General features: G+C 38.0%; 1 protein-coding gene across 2 annotated transcripts in view; it reads left to right on the top strand.

Annotated features, from left to right (window-relative positions):
* The window catches only part of NLK (nemo like kinase), a 152,775-nt gene that overhangs the window by 105,751 nt on the left and 25,875 nt on the right, over positions 1–21,149 (top strand). For both annotated transcript variants that reach the window (XM_028519105.2, XM_028519104.2), the window contains exons 4-5: positions 17,501–17,607; positions 19,139–19,224. In XM_028519105.2, the coding sequence (XP_028374906.1) occupies positions 17,501–17,607; positions 19,139–19,224 (193 nt within the window). The remainder of the gene's footprint in view (positions 1–17,500; positions 17,608–19,138; positions 19,225–21,149) is intronic.

Below are 21,149 nucleotides of genomic sequence, written 5' to 3'. Positions count from 1 at the left end.
ACAACTTATTGTACTGGCAGAAAGGTGCATGATGCTGTTTATATGACTCACGTACGTCCCTTATCCTCTGAATGTATTAAGAGGTGATTGGAGAATTTACCCCTTCTCTATATGAATTTTAAAAATTAGAGAAGTAAAATATTTTTAAACTAGATAGAAGCTCTTGTTCTAAATAGTGCTTTGTTTAATGTCCAGGAAAAAAATAGTGACTATCCCTATCACTTTGTTTTGCCTTCTATTCCTTGCGTTTGTGTATATGTGCATTTGCTTCAGAGCATTATGATGGTGGGAGATTAGTAGTCACCAGGCTCTACTGTCTGCACTTCACAGACACAAAGCTTGCCTTTGCCTTCTCCAGGGTCCTTTGAGAAGAAGAGAGCTGAGGTTTGAAATAACATCATTTTCTCTAGAATGTTCTTTCTATTTTATTGCATATGTGTTTATAACGTTAGAGACAAGGACTCAGCCAACAGAACCTTCTGGACTTTGTCAGAGTATATAGAATGATAGCTTTCCAGTTGTTTTCTGGAAAGAAATTTTAAATTTCAATTTAAAGGTAGTTTTAATTTTTTTAATGTTTGACATTCTATAGAATAAGTTATTTACCTTAAAAAGAAAGAGAATTTGTCTTTGCCTGGGAAAGAGATTGTTGTATTCAACATTTTAACAACATGACCTTATATTCCATTGATTTCTATAGAGAAGCACAGACATGCTTCAGAAAAGGTCAGTGATTCTAATTGAAACACACATGGATTTCTTCCTAGTTGCGAAGGCACCCAATGCTTTTTGTTGCAAAGAAGATGATGAGATTTAGGACTGACCATTTGTTCCAAGAGAAAGCAGTTCTCTCTGTGATGCATTGCTGTTTTTCTTTCACATGGAGAACATTGTTTGAAATCAGCAATATCCATTAACCAAATTTTCATTAGCCATGCTATTTAATGCCCTCATTTTTATTTCATAGGCAGTTACATGTCTGAGATCTAGGTTGACATTTCCCTTCTCTGTGGGCCAGATTTTGGAAGGAAAAAATGTGAGGAAAGAGATACTATTAAGTCTCACATTTATGGTTGTGAGGTTTTCTTCTTTCAGACAGGAATGACAGGATTTCAGAATTAGTGCTTTATGTGGGTTTAAGCAAGTTTTAACTGTCATTCTTGGACTTTTAATATAAGAGAACCCATGGCTTAAGGAGCCAGACTTGAGGATCTGCATACTACAATTAAAATTCACTGTGTCCATTTGGAAAAATCACCCAATTCTCATATTTGTTCCAACATGTATTGCACAAAGATGAAAACTAAAAAAAAAAAGACTGTAGAACTGTTGACCTATGTTACACCTACTTAATAAATATTTAATATTGCAAGATTCCTTTTTCATGATCTGGCTTAATGTTGGTTTCTATATGATATTAAATGAAAGAAAGAATGACTCAGTTTTCATTATCTGAAATCAGTAGAGTCTATTTAGGGATTAAAATTGTCTTTTTAAAGCTTCTGTCCATATTTATTCTGTAGGAAATAATTTGATGCAACAGATCTTCATTTTATTCCAGAGGCAGTTACATGTCCAGCCAAACCAGTTAAATACCCTGTTTTGCTATATGAAAGCTTTTAACCCATCACTGATAGTTTTTCATACATTAGTTGTTCGTTGCACATAGAACATTAAATGTGTTCAGACTTCAGTTTAGTTGAACAGGCAGAGCAGCCTAGTATAGTTCTAAACTCTAGATAGTAAATTTTTTAACCTGATGGGTAGTATTTTAGCGTAAGACAATATCACAAATTTTCCCATGTATACACAACTTGAGCTGTCTAGAATGAATAGCTCTGTTATTAAAGGGCTTATTTAGTATAGCTTTCTTGTGACATATTTGCACAGCACCTTATCAATGGTAAGCATTTATTCTTAATAGTGTATAAATTGCCCCAGTTCTTACTGACTATAGAAGCTGTGTAACGAATTGGTCTTATCCTTTCCCTTTTGTCTAAGAAGTGGGAACAATCTAAATCACGGACTGGTTGGAAGGCCTAAACATGGGAATGTGGAAAATCGACCTTCATCCCATATTCTTGGAGGATTGTAGCATTAGGCAACTGACAAGCAAGTGTCTCCCTTTTTTCTCCTACAAAGCCTTGGTGGCTCCTCCAATACATGTTCTTGGTATCATGCTCTTGGTAGCGCGTCTAAATAACAGCACTCTAAAATCAGTCTCCTTCTCCATTCCTTCTGTCTGTCATACTTTCACCCTCCCTTAGTTCTGCTGCTTGACAGTAGCAGCCTTGAGTTTAGTGACTTACTGTCACAAGATCCTCGTCCTCTGTTTACTTCAAAATCCTTATGATTGGTTCAGGGCCTACGTAGCGGGCAGATTCTGCTAGCTTAAAGCAATGGAAACAAAATCTATTGCAGTAACAAAGAGCCTGGAGCCTGGAACCAGATTGCCTAGATTTGAGTCCCAGCTTTGCCTCTTACTACCTGTGTGGTCTTGGGCAAGTTACTTATTCTCTCTGTGCCTCAGTTCCCTGGTTACTAAAATCAGAGTAACAATTGTACCTACCTCGTATAGTTATTTTGAGGATGAATTGGAATGGGAAGATAAATAGACAGGCTGACTGACTGAGGCAGAACTTAGTGAGGCAGAAAGACAATAGGAATTCATACAAGCTTTCTCATGCAAAACAGAGTATGTCAAACCTACCAACAGATGTCATTGGAAAGTTCTCATCATAAAATACTTTAATGATGGCCTAACAGTAACAAACCTAGCCTGTTTATAAAGAGGATTTTCTTTATAACAAGATGTGAACTGTTAATGAGGAATATGTTGTTACAGAGAGAGAATTTTTTTTTTTTTTGCAGAAGATGTAAACTGTTAATGAGAAATAGGTTGTTAACTTTAGCACTTCATATTCCCTTACCTGGTCTCTTCTTCCCAGAAAATATGTTTAATATACACTTGCTAGCACCTCCAAGCCCTTCATCCAGACTGCATCCACACTATATCATTCTTCCTGCTATTTTCATTACCTTTACCAAACTTTTCTTATTAACTAAAAGGATATGACATAATTTCCTCCTTCAGTCTGCCATTCCAAGAACCACTCCCCTTTCAAGCCCTATGGTAGTAGTCACACCCCTAGTAGTGGTCCCTTCCTGGTTGCATAAAGGTTACCTGAGTGTATTAGCAAATCCTGAGGTGGTTCTAAAGCTCCAACTTACAATTGGAATTTTTTTTCACTGTGCTTTGAAGAGAGTCATTATACATAGCTGGAACAACTTATTCATACCAGCTCTTTGAAACACCTGTGTTCCAGGTGAGGCCAAAAAAAAATCAAAAACTTGAGTCTAGTCTTTCACCTCTCCATGAAAAATAAATATCTCTAAAACTTTGCAGCTGGTGGCACTGAAATGCTGTCAGGCCTCCCAATTATTAGAGGGTGATATTGAATGACAACAAAGCCACACCTAATTTGAGCTGCTGAAAAGACTCGTAACCCCATTATGATTCTCCTGAACTGGTTAACCTTCTGGTTAACCTTCCAATTATTAGCCTCTTGACATACTTAATTCAAGTATGAGAGTTTAGGTAGGCTCATAGGACTACTTATTTGATTTTTTGTTATATCCTACTGTTCTGACTATTTTCTGAGGTTGGTAGACACCGGGAAGCAGGGGTTATGTGGAGACCCAGAGGTTTCAGAAGCCACTAAATATATTAGACCTGCCTTAATTGGAGGATATGGCGAAGCAGTGGGGCTTTTAGCCACTTCATAGACCAGCTGAGTCTCCCTCTACCAACTCAATTTATTTGAGAGAAGTACTTCAGGGAACTTAGTAGACCTACAGCACACTATCACAAACCCTTATTTTAGCCAGAGTACAATTTATTTATGTACTAATTATATCAGTTTGCTCTCTGAATACTATATGAATGTCACTATTAAATATTAAGAGCACTAAATTATATAGTTGGTGATAGGTTTAATAATTATGTGTTTAATTGATAGTCTTTTCCTCTTATTTTGTTACATCACTTAGAAATGTCAAGAGAGCCAGACCACAGAAAATAAGATAAAGTCAAAATAGCATTTTTTTTTTCAAAGGAAATATGTCATGCACAAACCAAACGAAGTTGTTTTGTGTATATGCGTTTTATTGTTTTGGAAATGTGGATAACAATCTGATAGCTAATTTTTACCACCCTGGCTCAAGACTTAAGATTACCAGCACCCCTTAACCCAAAACCAGGTAAACCCCTATATGCAGTCTACAAAGATCCCACAGACATTAGCACTTTTAACTATTCCCTTTACTTTCCAGTTTGTCCAAAACCAACCCAAGGTGTCTCAAAGATAATACGCACTGTAGAAAACTTTCCTGGTCTAAGAGAAGGCTTTTTGTCCTCGTGAAGCAATGTGACTTATCATGAACATAATGCTGTTTGGTGCCAAAAAACCACATGAGACCCCTTCAATAAGTGAATCAAATTGTCCTCTTCGGCAGTGATATCCTTTTGAGAGTGCTTGATCTTTCCTTTTTAAGATCAGGAGCTTAAAAGAGCCTTTTTAGTTAGCTGTCTGTTTTGTGTTACTTTTTTACTTACATTCTTTTTGCGTTTTCCTGGGAAGAAGGGAGAAAAGTTGAAAAGAGAAGAACGCAATCAATTTGGCAAAAGCATGGACTTTGCTATCGGGCAGTCCTAAGTTCAACTGTGAATTCTCCCCTCCTCTCAACTTACTAGCTCTTTGACCTTGAAAAAGTTATTGGATACTCTTCCCTGAGCCACAGGTTCCTCGGTGATAAATGGAGATAATATTTTTCTTTGAAGAACTGTTGCAAGGCATAAATAAATTGATGTATGTAGTACATTTGGCACAGTGCCTAACATTGATGTTTAATAAACTCAGTACCCTTCCTCCCTCTTACATTGATGATGATGATGATGATGATGATGATGATGATCGCAGCTACCACATAAGCCTGTTCACCATGTGCCTGGCATTTATTTGTATGTGATTCACATACAGTATCTAAGCCCTGGCATTAACTTGCCTAATGCTATCAAGCTAGTAAATGGCAGAGTCAAGATTCTAACCTCGTCTGTGATTCCAAAGCCTATACTATACTTCCTCCCACTGCCTAAATCCACTTAACTCCTCATTTTAAAAATCAGCTTCCTGGCCTTCTCTCTGAAGTAGAATTACTTCATTCACCTTTTTTCTGAGGCCTAGTTAATCTTTTGAAAGACAGCATAGGTTAAGAACAAGGGCTGGGCTCTATCACTAGTTCTGTCGAATACTAAAATTTTAGAGTAATTAGGAGTAGATAAATAAATTTATCCAGCTAAATAAATTTAAAGCTGGATACCTAACATATAGAAAACTCAATACCAGCTGTTTTTCTTTCTTGGTCAAGCTTTCATGGCCATGTACATTGAAATCTTTTTGCTTCCTTGTTTTCTATATTTGATTTTTATGGATCAGTCTCAGTCTTTTCTAACCTTTTGAATGTTGCCTTACATTCATCCATCTTTTTTCTGTGTTGTCATTGAGTTAGCATGCTCTCTGCACCCACTTGGTGCCCATTCAGTATTTATTGATGCTAATGATGATGGTTAAACAAAGATGCTGTTGGCACCAGTCCTGCAGCCTCTGAGACTGCTTGGGTAATCATGACTTCCTAAAAACAGAAAAGGACTCAATCATCTTACTCATAATTGAGGTCAGAGTTTGGTGTCAGCATTTGTTTCTGTGGTGATTGTGTAGCTTTTTCTGCAGAATTAGCTTTGACAGTTGGAGTAGTTAGGCTTTCTGGCATGGGGCTGATGATCATACATTCTTAAATTACTTTCGAAAATAGATACAGCATCCTAGACTTGGGTTAAACAGATATTGATCATAGTACAGATTTGTTTAAATTGGAGCCAGAGGTCAGAGGAAGCTTACCAGTGAGTGTAGTTTACTGCCTGGCTCTAGACTTGTTTCCTACCTGGTCTTGTAGCCCATAAAAAAATACAAAACTACAATTAAACTAAATACCCCTCGCTTTTCTCTGCCTTTCCGATCTATTATAGACTCACCTCATTTCTCCTCAGAAGAGTCCTGTTTGTTGTTCTAAACTCTGTCCTTTGATCACAATTTCTTCCTCAGCAACCTTTGTGGGAGTCTAGCAGGGTGTCCTACATCTTACATTTGGGCACTATGCACTAACAATTCTGGTATGCAGTATTCTACAGACTGTAGCATCATTGACTTTGAATTTATAACTTATTAATGGTGATGGTGATGTGTTTCTATAATTTTAGTATCCAGATTCTCAAAACAAAAGAAGGAAAGAAATAGGGGAAAATGTAATAAAAGAGAATTTTTTTGTGCAAAGAAAAAGATTATAACAAAAAGCAAAATTAATACCCTATCTGTGGCAGATTTCATTTAGTAAAAAGTACAGATTGTTACTTCTTTCTTACTATATTTAATGATCCCCAAACTTATATTTTCAACTTAAATTTCCAGCAGTCTCCGATTCAGATTTTTTTTCCATGTCAAGGGCTACTAGCCCAGCCCTCTACCACACTCCGTACAAAAAGTTACCTGGGGGTCTCTATTACACACACACACACACACACACACACTGATTTTTAAAGTTCTCATTCATTAAATAGGGAATATGAACCTATTCAAATAAGCATATATGATTCATAGATACAGGGAAATGTTTATTGAATTGAAAACTTCAGCTTTGTGATTTGCCTAAAGGATAAGAGGAATAAGACTTGAAGGAGGTATATGCTCGGGAAGTGGAAAGAGGCAAAAAGAGTATGTGGTAGAAAAACTTAACTCTATGGGTTTTTTTGAACCTTTGTATTATTTTTCAGTTGTTGGCAAAAGGAGGATCATTGTTGGCCTGTCATCCTGACAGTCCTTCACCCCGTGTCTAGATGAGAATGGTCCCAAGTTGTTATGAGGATTAAATGGGGTGATCTGTGTTACAAGTGGTATGCAGTAGGCTCAAAAGTACTTCTCAGCAAACTGGAATTATTTCTTATTTAAGGTTGTGGCCTACTAGTGACAGAGTGAAGACTGCAATTCAGGTACTAGAAGAAATGAATAAAAGTACTTGAGTGGATTTGAGCAATTGCTTCAGACATCTTCAGATTCAGTGCCTTCCACACAAGGAAGACTAAAAATGAGAACAGTCAGTTCTTTTGAATAACCTGCCACTTGTGTTGTAAGAATTCGTTGAGATAATTCATACAAAGTGCTTAGAAAGTGCCAGTCACATAGTGAGAACTCAGTAAATGTTCGTTGCTTTTATTTTTTATTATTTCTCATGTGCTTTTTAAAGAAAATTTTAAGGTGAACCATTTTAGGAAACCAAATGTAAGTATGTATGTATTTTTACAGATACAAGTAAATTGCCAGTTAGAATGTGCATGTGATTTAGAAAATCAGTAGTTGAAGAAATCTTAATGGTTTCTTACGATGTTTAAAGGGTTAAATCTCTGTAGTTACTGGAATTTGGCAATTCTAATAATTTAGAGGTTTCTCTCTTTAAAGTAATACGTCTTGGTTATGCTTCTTTCTGGTGGCAGGTCTGGCGTGTTCAGTTCCAAAGCAGTACCCATAGGCTTTATGAGGTTAACAACCATAACATTGTTGTAGTCTTTGAAAGACTGTACTGTGATTGCTTGTCTAATTGTTCATCTCCCTCATTAAGCTGTAAACTCAGTGAGGGCAGCAACACTCTCACACACCACTGCGTTTCCAGTGACTCTTGGTACAGTGTTGAAGAGTGAACAGAGTGACTTCTCATTTGAAAACACGTGGCAGAGGAGAAATTCTGAAAGCTGCACCATGTAATGAAATACTGAATTTCTTATTTTTCCTAGAAACCTGGTTTTTGTAACATGAAAGTAATGTCAGTCTCATGAATTTCATTTTCTCTTTTAATAGTAAACAAAGTGGAGAAAATTTCATGGAAAGGGTTGGGCCTCAGAATCTTTACAATGCAGGTTTGAATCCAGGCTCTGGGGTCAGCAGTTTGACCTCTCCCAGCCTTGTAGAGTTACAAATCAGGCATTATGAGAATTAAATGAGGTGATATAAAAGGTGTTATGTGGTAGCTTCCTTTCTCTTTTTCTTCTCATAATACAATAATAAAAGGTAAGTCAGCTTTCTTTATTTCAAAGTAATCTGCATACTGGGATGTTATTTGGTTAATAAATGGGAATAGTAAGTAGGCCAGCTTCTGTGGGAAGCAACTTGGTGAGGTAGAGAGAGCACTAGACTAGGAGTCAGGAAATCTAAGGTAGTCTTAAATTTGTGTTTTTATTAAGTGATGTTCCCCCGTAATTAATAATATTTGAGAAAGCAACAAAAGGACTATTTTCTACTACGTTATAAAGAAACTTCTATGCAGGGTACACTGTCTGTGGAGAACTGAGAAATGATAATAAAATGGAAATAAGTCCAAAAAAAAACTTCTAAAATGTCAATATTATAAAAAAAATTAACTCTGAAACAACACACACAAACACTGTTGTTTTTCTTGGACACCTGAGACATCAGAGCTGCCATCCTCCCCCCCATACATTATAATTGTTCATTTGCATCATTCATTTTTCTGAAGCAAATCAGTACATTTTGAAATACATATTTCATGGAGCTTCTTAACTAATTGCTGCAATCAGCAGCAATTTATTTTATAGCAGGGCTGTTCAAATCACTGAGGTTGGCATACCATGCAGTGTGTTTTTATGGTCACGTTCTTAATGATGGGTTTTAATAGAGGAAAATGGTTAACTTATTAATATTCTCTTGAAAGCCCTAACTTTGGTCCTATAATTTATCTTTATCCAATGGTAACTTAAAAGGCCATAGCAAAGTCGACCCCATGGGTGCATCAGCTGTTGGAGAGGCTGTCCCATTTAGAAGGACAAGAAAAGGGGAAGAGCACCCTGTTTTTCCTCTTTTTTGGAGACCCTCATTAAATTACTCAGAAACAATAATCAGATAGCTGCTGTTCAAGTTAATGGCACCTCTGAGTCCCTGTCAAGAGAGCTTTATTTAATGTGCAACAGACCTGGAGTGATGCAGGTGCCTTTTCAGGCCCTCATTTAATTTAAGCTGCTTTTGTTGGCATGGCAACTAGTTGAGACATCTGGGAGACATTATGCTGGGGATTGAGACTTCAGAGGATTTCTGCTAGAGCAAAGCAGAAACCTTATCATAAAGTGGTATGTGTTGCTTCTAGATTTCTGCACCTACGTTGTACGATCTTCAAATTCGGGCACTGTATTTTCCTGAGAAATACATTTGTAAAAGGTCGGCCTGGTTGTTGGCTTGTTTTCTATGAAAAAACAACTGCTTGTGGCATGAAAAATGTATTTCCCCCGAAGAATTTACTTTGCCAAACTAAAGCTTGACAAAACATAATCGCTGCTGAGCGACTGTTTTAATCAGTTTGTAAAAATTACACATTTAAAATGTTTCAGTCTTTTATGTTTAAAAGATATCAGTGGAGGAGAAAGCATCTCAGCACAGAGGTAAACCAAAATGGTAAGGGAGACAGGGGCTCTGTGCGGTTTGCTCTAGGCTTTCTGGTTCAGTTAAAGAGTTTGTTAACTGACCCCATTCTTTTTTAATCCAGCCTGTCATTTTCTCAAGAAGCAGAGATATGAAAATAGCCCTCTTAAACTCTCCTTTCTTAATAACTATAACAGGAAGTTGAAGGAGAGGTTTTTCAAGTTCACAGACCCTGATGGTAGAGACATGGTGATCTAGTTATTTGTGGTTAGCAGAGGGAATACCTGCTGATTTATATTTTGACAAATAAACTATTTTGTGAGAGAGATAAAGTATATATGTATGTGGTTGTTCTGGGTTAGGTTGAACCACATGAAATTATTAATTTTGTTGATCAAAAATGGCCTAATATTGTCAGTTCAAATCTCATGTTTAGGGTAAACAACACCCTGATATGGAAATACATGTTTTGTAATGCTAAAAGAAATGTAATAATTTTTTTCTGAAATTAGTAATTATTTTTAAAATACCAGGTTAGAGCAGGATCCATGGCAGCCAGACAATGTTTTTATCCCCTTTCTTTGAAAATGTCGTCACTGTTAGAAGAAGGCATGTGAACGTGGTTTCATACTTACTCTCAGCTTTTGGCTTTTGTATCAGTTTGCTCATTTTATAAATCAAAACAAGATTTTTTAAGTACCAGCACTGTGAATTCAACCTGATAACTTGAAAAGTAAGATGCTTTCTCTCTGCCGCCTGCGTGCAGACCAACTGTGACTACTAGCAGTAAAGGTTCTGGCATCGCAACTTGGCTGCCAGTCTTGTGGATGTGGGAGACAGAATAGAATATAACCTGCTCTTCACTTCCCTGCAAGAACTTTTCAATCCTGGCAGGAACGAAAACTGTCAGTTAACTCAGCAGAGGTGGCTGACATCTCCTACAGATAAGTGCATTATACTCAACTCTATTTAGGAATTTTTTTCCTGAGTAAAACCTCAAGTTGACAACACTTAATATGGTGATGGTAGTTGTGAAGTTTTTCTCTTTTTGTTTTGTCACTTTGTTTTTTAATCCAGCCTGTCATTTTCTCAAGAAGCAGAGATATGAAAATAGCCCTCTTAAACTCTGCTTTCACTCTCCTGTGTAATGTTTTTTTGTCCCTTGAGATTTCTGGAACCAACTCAAGAATATCGATACTTCTGCCCTGGCTGGTGTGGCTCAGTGGATTGAGTGCCGGTCTGGGAACCAAAGGGTCACCGATGTCATTCCCTGTCAGGGAACATGCCTGGGTTGTGGGCCAGGTCCCCGGTGGGGGGCACGTGAGAGGCAGCCACACATTGATGTTTCCCTCCCTCTGCTCCCTCCCTTCCCCCCCTTTCCCTATCTCTAAAAATAAATAAAATCTTCAAAAAAGCTTCTAAAAAATGAATATCGGTACTTCTGATTAAGGCTTAATGGTGAAAACAGAAGTTTTTCCTGTCTCTACCTTATGATTAAGATTCAGGGCGGGGGGTGGGGGCAGGGGGGGCAGGCTCGGGCCCTGGATGGTGTGGCCCAGTTGGTTGGAGTGTCGTCCTGTAACCAAAGGGCCACAGGTTTGATTCCTGGTCAGGGCACTTGTTTACATTGTGGGTCCGACTCTGCGGGAGGCAATCAGTCGATGTTTCTCTCTCTGTCTCTTTCTCTCAAATGAGAATAAAATAAACCTTTTTAAAAAAAAAGATTCTAGTGGGAAAAATTTTTCAGTATATATAGGAGGATTAATATCCTTAATTTGTAAAGCAAATATCTTCTTGCAAATAAAAATTATTACCCAATAGAAAATTGAGCAAAGGACAAGAACAATTCTCTTTTTCTCTCATACTCACATATTTATGTAGCCAATAAACATGTAAACAGTTTTTAACATGAAAACACAGTTGATAGAACACAAATTCTTAGTGCCAGTCTTTCCTGCAGTGCCCATAAAATGTCAGTAAAGGATTAAAAACTAAAAGAGGCAGAAACCTATGCTGGCAGTACTGAGAATCCAGAACAGGTTGCTTCTTACTACAGAACATCAGAACAACTCAGAAATTGGAGACATTGGGTATCTCAAAAAGTAGGGATGTAGGTAGGCCTAAATTCAGGATTGGTTGCAAGCTTCCAAGAAGTAATAAGATGTTTAAATTTCCTCCTGTACTGCAGACTAAAACTTGATTCCCTGGAGACAGCATGAGCTGAGCCATGGTGTCTTTTATCCCTTCCCCCAACTCACACAGAACCCTGCAGATCTAAGCTATACTGCCATGTACCCTTAGGCAAGTTACTTGCTTTCTGTTAGCCTCGATTTCCTGTTCTGTAATTGGGGATTGAACCACTCTCCTTGGAGGATTGCTGTGAAAATTATATAATTATGATATGATATATTTAAAATTCTTAGTAGAGTGACTAGTACCTGGTAGGTGCTCTATAATTCATTCATTCCACAGATATTTATAGGGACTTGGCTATATGCAGGCATTATTTGTGAGAATTTGGGATAGACTTGTGAATGAAACAGACAAAAACCCTTGCCTTCATGAGGCAGGGTTGGGCAGACAGACAAATACTGACTATAATAATTTTGTAGAATAATTACTAAAGGGAAAAAAAAGTAGAGCTATGCGCAGGGCTGGCAATTGGATAAAGTGTGCCGAATGCAGTATTAGACTGGTCAAGGTAGGCCTCTTTTAAAAAGTTAGATTCAAGTAAAAACACAAAGGAGGTAAAAGAGCCAAGTAGATGTCTGGGGAAGCACAGTCTAGGCAGAAGGAACGTCTAGAGCAAAGGCCTAGGGTTAGAGGGTGTCGAGCATGTTCAGAGAATAGCAAGGAAGAGAGTGATGGGAGAGAAGGTCAGAGAAGGCCAGATCATTCATGGCCCAATAAGGACATTTTTAGGGTTTTGAAATGAGAAGCTTTTGCAGGTAACATAATCTGACTTTGATTCTAAAAGATTGTTCTGTAAAATGCATACAAAAATAAAATGAATTGATGAACAGAAAGAGCCACAGATAAATTTGTGTTAAAACAAATAGGATAAAACAGTGTAAGTGTAGAATCTAGGTGGTGGGTATGTCACTGTTTATAATTCTTTCAAATCTTATGTGTATTTGAAAAGCTTTATAAGAAAAAATTTCAAACTATTAAGAAACACTAAATCTAACTCAGATGATAATACTGTAAATTAACTAATGTGTATCATTTTGTAGAGTGATCCCACCAATTATGCTATCATATAAGGAAATACTGCATGCCATATCTCCTTCACTTAACCTTCGTTATGAAGAATATATTTCTTTGGAAAGAATCTGGTTAATAAAACTTAAGATAAAAATCATACCTAAGAGCCCTGGCTGATGTGGCTCAGTGGATTGAGCACCAGACTGTGAAGCAAAGGGTCAACAGTTCAATTCCCGGTCAGGGCACATGCCTGGGTTGTGAGCCAGGTCCCCAGTACAGGGCATACGAGAGGCAACCACACACTGACATTTCTCTCCCTCTCTTCTTCTCTTCCCCTCTCTCTAAAAATGAGTAAATAAAATCTTTTTTTAAACAAAGTATAGCACATACAGTTACACACAGCACATATTTTGTAATAAACAACTGTTACTGGCTTATGTTTTACTGTAGATGTCAATTCAGAGTATGCTCTTTATGCTTATAAAAATAATCAGTATATGCTGTGTTATGCCAGTAACCTCATGCATCTCATATTTACCATGTCTTTGGATTGTACACTTTTCTGTTGTGTTTCATATAATTTTGTGTTGTTTAACTCATCGTGGCCCTTAAGTGTACAAAATCTGCTAATGTTGCTAATAAGAAGCCATGTTGAGAGACTGACCTGGAAATGAAAATAAAAGTGACAAGGACTTCGAAGGTGGAAAATCAGTGATGCTTATTGGTCAGTCACACACGTCCCATTCCGAAGTGACAGAGTCTGTTAAAACATCTGCTTCGTTAAAGGCAACAAGACAAAATTGAGAAGGGCTTCTATGAAACACGGAGAAACTTCCCATGACCTAGATTGATGACGGAACACAGAAGCGTGTCCCTCTTAAGCGCCATAATGATCCTGGCCAAAGCAAAGAGTGTGACGTTGAAAGGAAAGGCTAAATTCAATTACCATGTTGAATTTACTGCTAACTCTGGGTGTTTTAAATGATTAAAGAATCGTTATTCATTACATAATGTGAGAGTGATGACTCTGCAGGTGCTGATGTGAAGACAACTGAAGAATTTTTGGAAACGCTAGGTAAGTGATCGAGGAGGAAAATTACATGCCAGACCAAATGCAGTAATGGAGAAGAATGTTCATAGTGCATTATCCGCTTACAAGCAAATCTGTGAAGGAAAAAGCAACCAAGCAAACCACCATGGATATATTTCTGAAAAGAATGGCCCCTCCTCAAGAAGAGCCTCCGGCAGGTCCACCAGGAAGTGTTTTAGAAGAAGACCTTGTTACCAGAGGGGCTAACAGCTCTGTGCAGGTTACTGCCCCCAAAGACCTTTTGATGGGATACGGTGTGGAGGTGGGAGACAGTGATAACAACGATCCTGACCCTGTGTAGGCCTACGTTAATGTGTGTTTGTATCTTAGGTTTTAACAAAACAAAATTTTTAATAAAAAAGTTTAACAAGAATATGATGAAAAATATTTTTGTATAGTTGTACCATGTGTTTGTTTTAAGCTATTAAGTATTATGAAAGAGCTGAAAAGTTTAAAAAGTTTTTCAGTTTATAAAGTAAAAATGTTGCAGTAAGCTAAGGTTAATTTATTATTGAAGAAAGAAAAACTTGCAAGATGGAGGCCATAGGTGGTTGCACTGTACCTCCTCACGCAACCAAAACTAAGGACAACAAGAATTTACAAACAAAAAACAACCAGAACAGAGAGAAATGAACCGAACAGAAGTCTGACTACCATACATCCTGACGGTAAGGAGGGGTGGAGTCGGAGCCCTACAGAGAGGGGTCCCGGCAGGAAAAATCAGTGGCTGGTAGACTTGGGCGCACGGGGTGCAGACGGCAGTTGGCGGACCCCAGAAGCGCAGGGGCAGCTGACGGACCAGTGGCAGATCCTGGGCGTGGGATGCAAGCAGACCCAGTGAGGCATGCAAGGCAGCTGGCTGTCCGCAGCCACACATTCTTGAGCAGACAAACTAAGCAAAAACTGGCAGCGACACAGACCACGCAACCCAGGGACCCAGGGCCAGGAAACAAAGCCTAAAGGCACCTACTGAAAACACCTATGGAAGTTGAGGCTGGGAGATTCTCTCAGCCTCACAGCAGGCTTCTTGGAGAAGAAAGTACACAAACCCACCTGCCTGGGAGCCAGCACCAGAGGGGCCCAATTTGCTTGTTGGAAGCGGCAAAGGGGACTGAAGTCCTAGTGAGAGCAGAGCAGGCACCCTTGTTCCCTCTCGGACCCCTGCCCCCACATACAACATCACACCCCAGCGACTGAGGTGCCCTGCAATGATGAACACCTAGGGCTCTGGCCCTCATACGTAACAGGCAGGACCAGACCAAAGGAAAAAAAAATTAAAAAGGTGGCTCAAACAGAGTTAAAAGCCCCAGAGTCAGTTTTTTTAAGTGACCGAGAAATAGCTAACCTATCAGATACACAGTTCAAAGCACTGGTGATCAGGATGCTCACAGAATTGGTTGATTTTGGTCATAAATTAGATGAACAAATGCAGATACAATAAGAGAAATGAAGGAAAATGCACAGGGAACCAATAGTGATGGAAAGAAAACTGGGTTTCAAATCAATAGAAGGGACCAAAAGGAGGAAAGGAACAACCAAACAGAAAAGAATGAAGAAACAAGAATTGAGAAAAATGAGGAGAGGCTTAGGGACCTCCAGGACATCTTTAAACGTTCCAATATCCGAATTATAGGGGTATCAGAAGGGGAAGAGGAAACACAACAAAGGGAACAGTTATTTGAACAAATAATAAAGGAGAACTTCCCCAATCTGGCAAAGGAAATAGACTTCCAGGAAGTCCAGGAAGCTCAGAGAGTCCCAAAGAGGTTGGACCCAAGGAGGAACACACCAAGGCACATCATAACTACATTACCCAAGATAAAAATGAAGGAGAGAATTCTAGAACCAGCAAGAGATAAGGAGACAGTAACCTACAAAGGAGTTCCCATCAGACTGTCAACTGATTTCTCAAAAGAGACCTTGCAGGCAAGAAGGGGCTGGGAAGAAGTATTCCAAGTCATTGAAAGGCAAGGACCTACATCCAAGAATACTCTATCCAGCAAAGCTTTCATTGAGAATCGAAGGACAGATAAAGTGCTTCTCAGATAAGGCCAAGTTAAAGGAGTTCATCATCACCAAGCCCTTATTATATGAAATGTTAAAGGGACTTATCTAAGAAAAAGAAGATAAAAAATATGAACAGTAAAAAAAGACATCAAACTCACAGTTAGTAACAACCATACCTAAAACAAAAGCAAACTAAGCAAACAGAGAACAGGAACCACAGAAATGGAGATCACATGGAGGTTTTGCAACAGGGAAGTGGGAGGAGGATAGAGGGGGGAAAGGTATAGAGAATAAGTAGCATGGACAATAGGTATAAAATAGACGGGGAGGGCAGGAATGGTGTGGGAAATGTAGAAGCTAAAGAACTTATGACACATGGACATGAACTAAAGGGGGGGAATGTGGGTGGTAGGGGATGGGCAATGGGGGAGGGGAGTGAAGGGGGAAAATGGGACAACTGTAATCGTATAATGAATAAAATATATTAAAAAAAAGAAAAAATAAATAAAAACTTTTTTTTACAAATTTAGTGTGGCCTTAGTGTATGCACTGATGTCCTAGCCTTCACAGTGATTTGGTACTCCCTCATTCACTCATGCACTCACCCAGAGCAGCTTCCAGTCCTGCAAGCTCCATTTGTGGTAAGTGTTCTATATAGTTGTACCATTTTTTATTTTTATACCATATTTTTACTGCATTTTTTCTATGTTTAGACACACAAATATTTACTATTGTGTTATAGTTGCTTACAGTATTCAGTACAACAACATGGTTGTACAGTTTGTAGCCTAGGAGCAATAGATTGTATTCCATACAGTATGAGTGTAGGGGGCTATACCATTTCAGTTTGTTTAAGTGCGTTCTATGATGTTTGCACAATGATGAAATCCCTTAATGACGCACTTCTTAGAACGTATCCCCATCATTAAGTGATGCATGACTTTACTTAAAGAATTTGCCCAAACTTAATAAGTTCTTAACTGCAGTCAGGGTAAGACATGAATCTGTCCTATTCTAGATGTAACAAAAGACCTTACCTTTGCAAGAGTTCTGAGTTCCACATCTCCATTGCTCCCTAGGCCCCAGCCTTTTGTCATTTGCCATGTGTTCATTGGCCAAAACTCTGGGAATATGGTAGTACAAAGCATAGGAAGCTTAAAACTTAGTAAGGTAGGTATAAATACATAAAAAATTAAAAGAAGTTACTAAGATTGTACAGTGACTTGAATGTGAACTAACCATTTTACACATTTTTAGGAGTACCATACTTTAACTTACCTTTTCCACTGGTGCCGTGCTGGCCTAGGATAAGACCACCAGCCAGCCGTCTCTTGTTTGAAATAGACTCTAACACTGGTCTTCACACTCTCCCTGGCCTGGCTGTCATTTAAAATGTTTACCCTTATTTGTCTCTTTTATAATGCTGATTATAGAAGTCACTTGGTTGTTTACTTATAATAACTTTTAAACAGTAAATTCTTTAATTTTGGCAATGTTTTATCTTCTGAGGGCTGGATTCTCACCTCTATTATTCTGTCTAGAAGCTTTCTTTTGCTAAGCTTTTTCCAGCCACAAAAGTGGAAATTATTCTTTAAACCTTGGGCCTAGTTTGAGGGCATTGGGGGCTGAATTCTCTGAACTCTCCTTAACTTAATACCTCAAGATATGTTGTCACAGAATTGATGCAGAGTGACCTACATAAAATTATCGTCTCTCCTCAACCACTCAGCTCAGATCATGTCAAAGTTTTTCTTTATCAGATTTTGCGAGGTAAGATTTTCTTTGTAAAGAAAAAGATAGTGTCACTGTGTAAATGAAATGTTTTACTTTTCATTTGAACTTCAATCTGACCTTCCAAGGCTTGCTTCTTCCCTAAAAGACTTCTTTTCTTTTGACCAATGTATATTTAATCATCTCTGTACTTGATGTTAAATAAGAGTTTTTAAGGGTAGCCAGATGGTTTTTATTTTTAGTGATACAATAGAAGGCCCTAATCGATTAGGGAGTTGAGTACGTTAATCTTCAGAGGTGAGTAAGCAGGATGGTTTGTTGAGCAGCGATGGTTTAGTAGGAGGTGACTAAATTAAAAGTAACTGTGTTCCCTATTGATGTCATCCTTCCTGCCAGCTGGCAGTAGGTGGGCCTGGTCAGAGTATTGGCTGGTCATACCTGAGTCCAATTCCAGATAAACAAAGTGACTGTTGAAACTGGAGCGTGGAGGAGATTGATGGAAACAGCCAGCTAAATGACCCCTTCAGTCTGGCTTATGAAAGAGCACAGACTTGATAGAGAAAGAATTTGAGCTAATGTTGGAGCTTCCTCTGGCTTTTGGGTTTATCCTTCAGAATCTTTGCTATTACAAATGAATTATTTAAGCTGAAACAGCTTTTTGACCTAGTAAACTATTGCCCCCTCCCCGACTAAGATTCATATAATTAAGACATTCTTTATACAGATTGAAAAGCATCAGCCAAAAGGATTAAAACACATACACAATATTAAAATTAGAAAGTTCACCTTCTATAGATTTGTTGGTATTCAGCAGTTGGGGTGGAGGAAGGGAAGATATTGGATATTGGATCTTTTTTTGCACTTGTAGAAAATTAGATTTGCTATATTTTATTCAAAAGACAGCCTTAAAACTATGACCTTTATCTAGCAGTGCTAAAGCCCCCAGTCTTGTAAAATGTCAAAAACATTTTAAAAGTAGTTAATTACCCTCTTGATTCTCAGTGGTAGAGCAACTACCAACACATCTATCAAGTTTCTAGATTTTGTTGGATCAATGAGTATCTGTCCTGGGAAAGACTCCCTGCTGGTTAATGGGAACTATTGTGTTGGAACAGGCTCAGAGTCACGGGTGGAGGGTGTCAGTAGCAGAGCTCCAGTAGCCACACTTATGAGTAATTCGAGGGTGTTGGTCAGCCTTAACACCGGTGCCTGAAAAGCCTATCTGTACTTAAACCTAGTAATCTTTTGAATTGTAGTCATTATCTCTAGATTTTTTTTAATTACTTGATTGTTGTTCAATTACAGTTGTCTGCTTCCCCCCACCCCGACCACCCTCCCCCACCCCCATTATCTCTAGATTTTGTAAACCTTTGATGACATTTTATATTACTGTAGCAAAATTGCAGATTTTTTTAATTTTTGGAGGTAAGACTAAGTCAAACTTTTAATAATGTTCACTATACAGTTATTTAGGGAACCATTTTAATTCTCTGTTTCTGTGGTTTTCCCCATATCATTGGTTGAGTAAAAGGAATTAAATATCTGCAACGAAATCTGCTTGTTATTTCAGGTTTGAAATATCTCCATTCAGCTGGCATTTTACATCGAGACATTAAGCCAGGGAATCTCCTTGTGAACAGCAACTGTGTTCTAAAGGTAGCTTTTCTGTTTATTTAAATCTTAGGAAAAAATCAGAATGTCAATGCAGATTTACAAAAAACATGTTTTTCTGAAAGAAATAAATTTATTTTCACCACTTCACCAAAAACTAAAGAACCAGTCCTCTAGTGATATCACTAGTCGTGGCCATAGTAACTAATCTGTAGCGTTGTCTTACAGTCTCTTTGTGATGTTTTGTATGTGTTTTGGAAACCCTGAAATTGGAATTAACAGTGGAACTAAGAAATAAGAATAGAGAAAGTGCTTTCTCTTAAGATTATTAAAGGAAGCGTATGTCAGAATAAATATTGAAAGACCAGTTAGCTTCTATTTATGAGAATGAAATACGGCTTTTAAGAAGACTGTTTTGCACAGCTAACATTTTTATTTGCTGTTTGACTAAGGTAGCAAAGTGGGAAAATGGAAACATTTAAAAGTGGAAATCTTAAACCAGAAAGGGGTCAAATGTATTTCCACAATATATAGTAACCAATAATCCCTCTAAAGAATTGCTTACCAAATTAGTTATAGTTAGTAGCCCCAAAGTCTGATGTCATCAATTTCAGTTTCACTTTTCCTCCAGTACTACCCCTACCCCTTTGTTCATTTGTTAGTGACTCACAAATATCAGAATCCACATATGTGCATTTCCCCAGCTCTGATGGAGCTGTGTATTAGCAGAACTCCTGAATAGTGAGAAGGCCACCACATTTTTCCTCATTGTACAAATTAGGGATAAGGACCCTCCTTGAGCTGTGTCATTTCTGTGTAAGGAAATTAAAATTCCACTTATTTTATGAGTACCTACAGTAATTATGTGGTACTTCAGTCTACAGTATGAAATGTTAACATTTTAACTGATTATATTTGAAAAGTAAAACTTTAAAATGTGTTCCTCTTTAAAAGTAATCAGTAGCAGGGAGACGGGCAAAAACGTTGAAGGGTATTATTAAGAGGCACAAACTTGCAGTTGTAGACAAGGCGTGGGGAGGTGACGCACAGAATGGGGAATACAGTCAGCAGCGTCAGAGCAGCTCTGTGCGCTGCCAGGTGGGTACCAGGCTTGCCGTGGTGCTCACTTCAGAAGATGTATAGATGCAGATCATTATGGCGTACAACCAAAACTAGCATAATACTGGATGTCAAGAATAACAAAAATAAATTAATTAAAAGTAATCCAGACTGTCATCATTGCTTAGCATGTTGGCAGTTAAACTAAACATTAAAATCAAATGTAAATACATTTTATATTTTATTTTAAGTGCTTTCCTTCAGCTGTGGGCCAGTTTTCTTTAAAAGATGGTGTATCATGCTGCTTTTTAATAAAAATTCTCCCTTTATATAGCCTTCAAGAACTTTGCTCTATTTTGACTCTAAAAATGTCAGTCTTCTGATTCCACAGAGAAATGAATTGTCTCCAAAATCCACTAAAATATTCCTTCATAGATCATTGGGTTCATTCCCCCACTACCTGTCTCTATAACCCATTTTGTTTTTTTAATTTTTAAAATTTAAATCTTCATAGTTAGGAATTCATTGTTCTATTTAGCCAAGTCATTTTTATGACAATTTAAGCCAGTTTCTTATTTCAGTTTCTGTTGGGAGAACTTCACAAAGCATTTTGTGCAGAACCTGTCGTGCTTAATGCCATTAACTGCTTGAGGTCCATTTTCCAAGTCATCTGTTACGGTATTGTAACCTCTGGCTACATGAATGAGTAACCAAAGGAAAATGTCATTTATGAATAAACAACACATGGATCAGAACAAAATGAAATTTCGCTCTGCGCCCTTCACTCGTTTTAGTGGCCTAGTCGAAAAGGCAGACTAGAGTTCCAGACTACAACACTAATGTTCTCTTCTCAAATGGACAAACTCATCAAAAACATTAGAGTACCCTGGCTGGCGTAGCTCAGTGGATTG

The sequence above is a fragment of the Phyllostomus discolor genome, chromosome 8, assembly GCF_004126475.2.
Source record: "Phyllostomus discolor isolate MPI-MPIP mPhyDis1 chromosome 8, mPhyDis1.pri.v3, whole genome shotgun sequence".
NCBI lineage: Eukaryota > Metazoa > Chordata > Mammalia > Chiroptera > Phyllostomidae > Phyllostomus > Phyllostomus discolor.
Note: the sequence above shows the minus strand (reverse complement) of the source record. Positions and strands in the feature narration are given on the sequence as shown.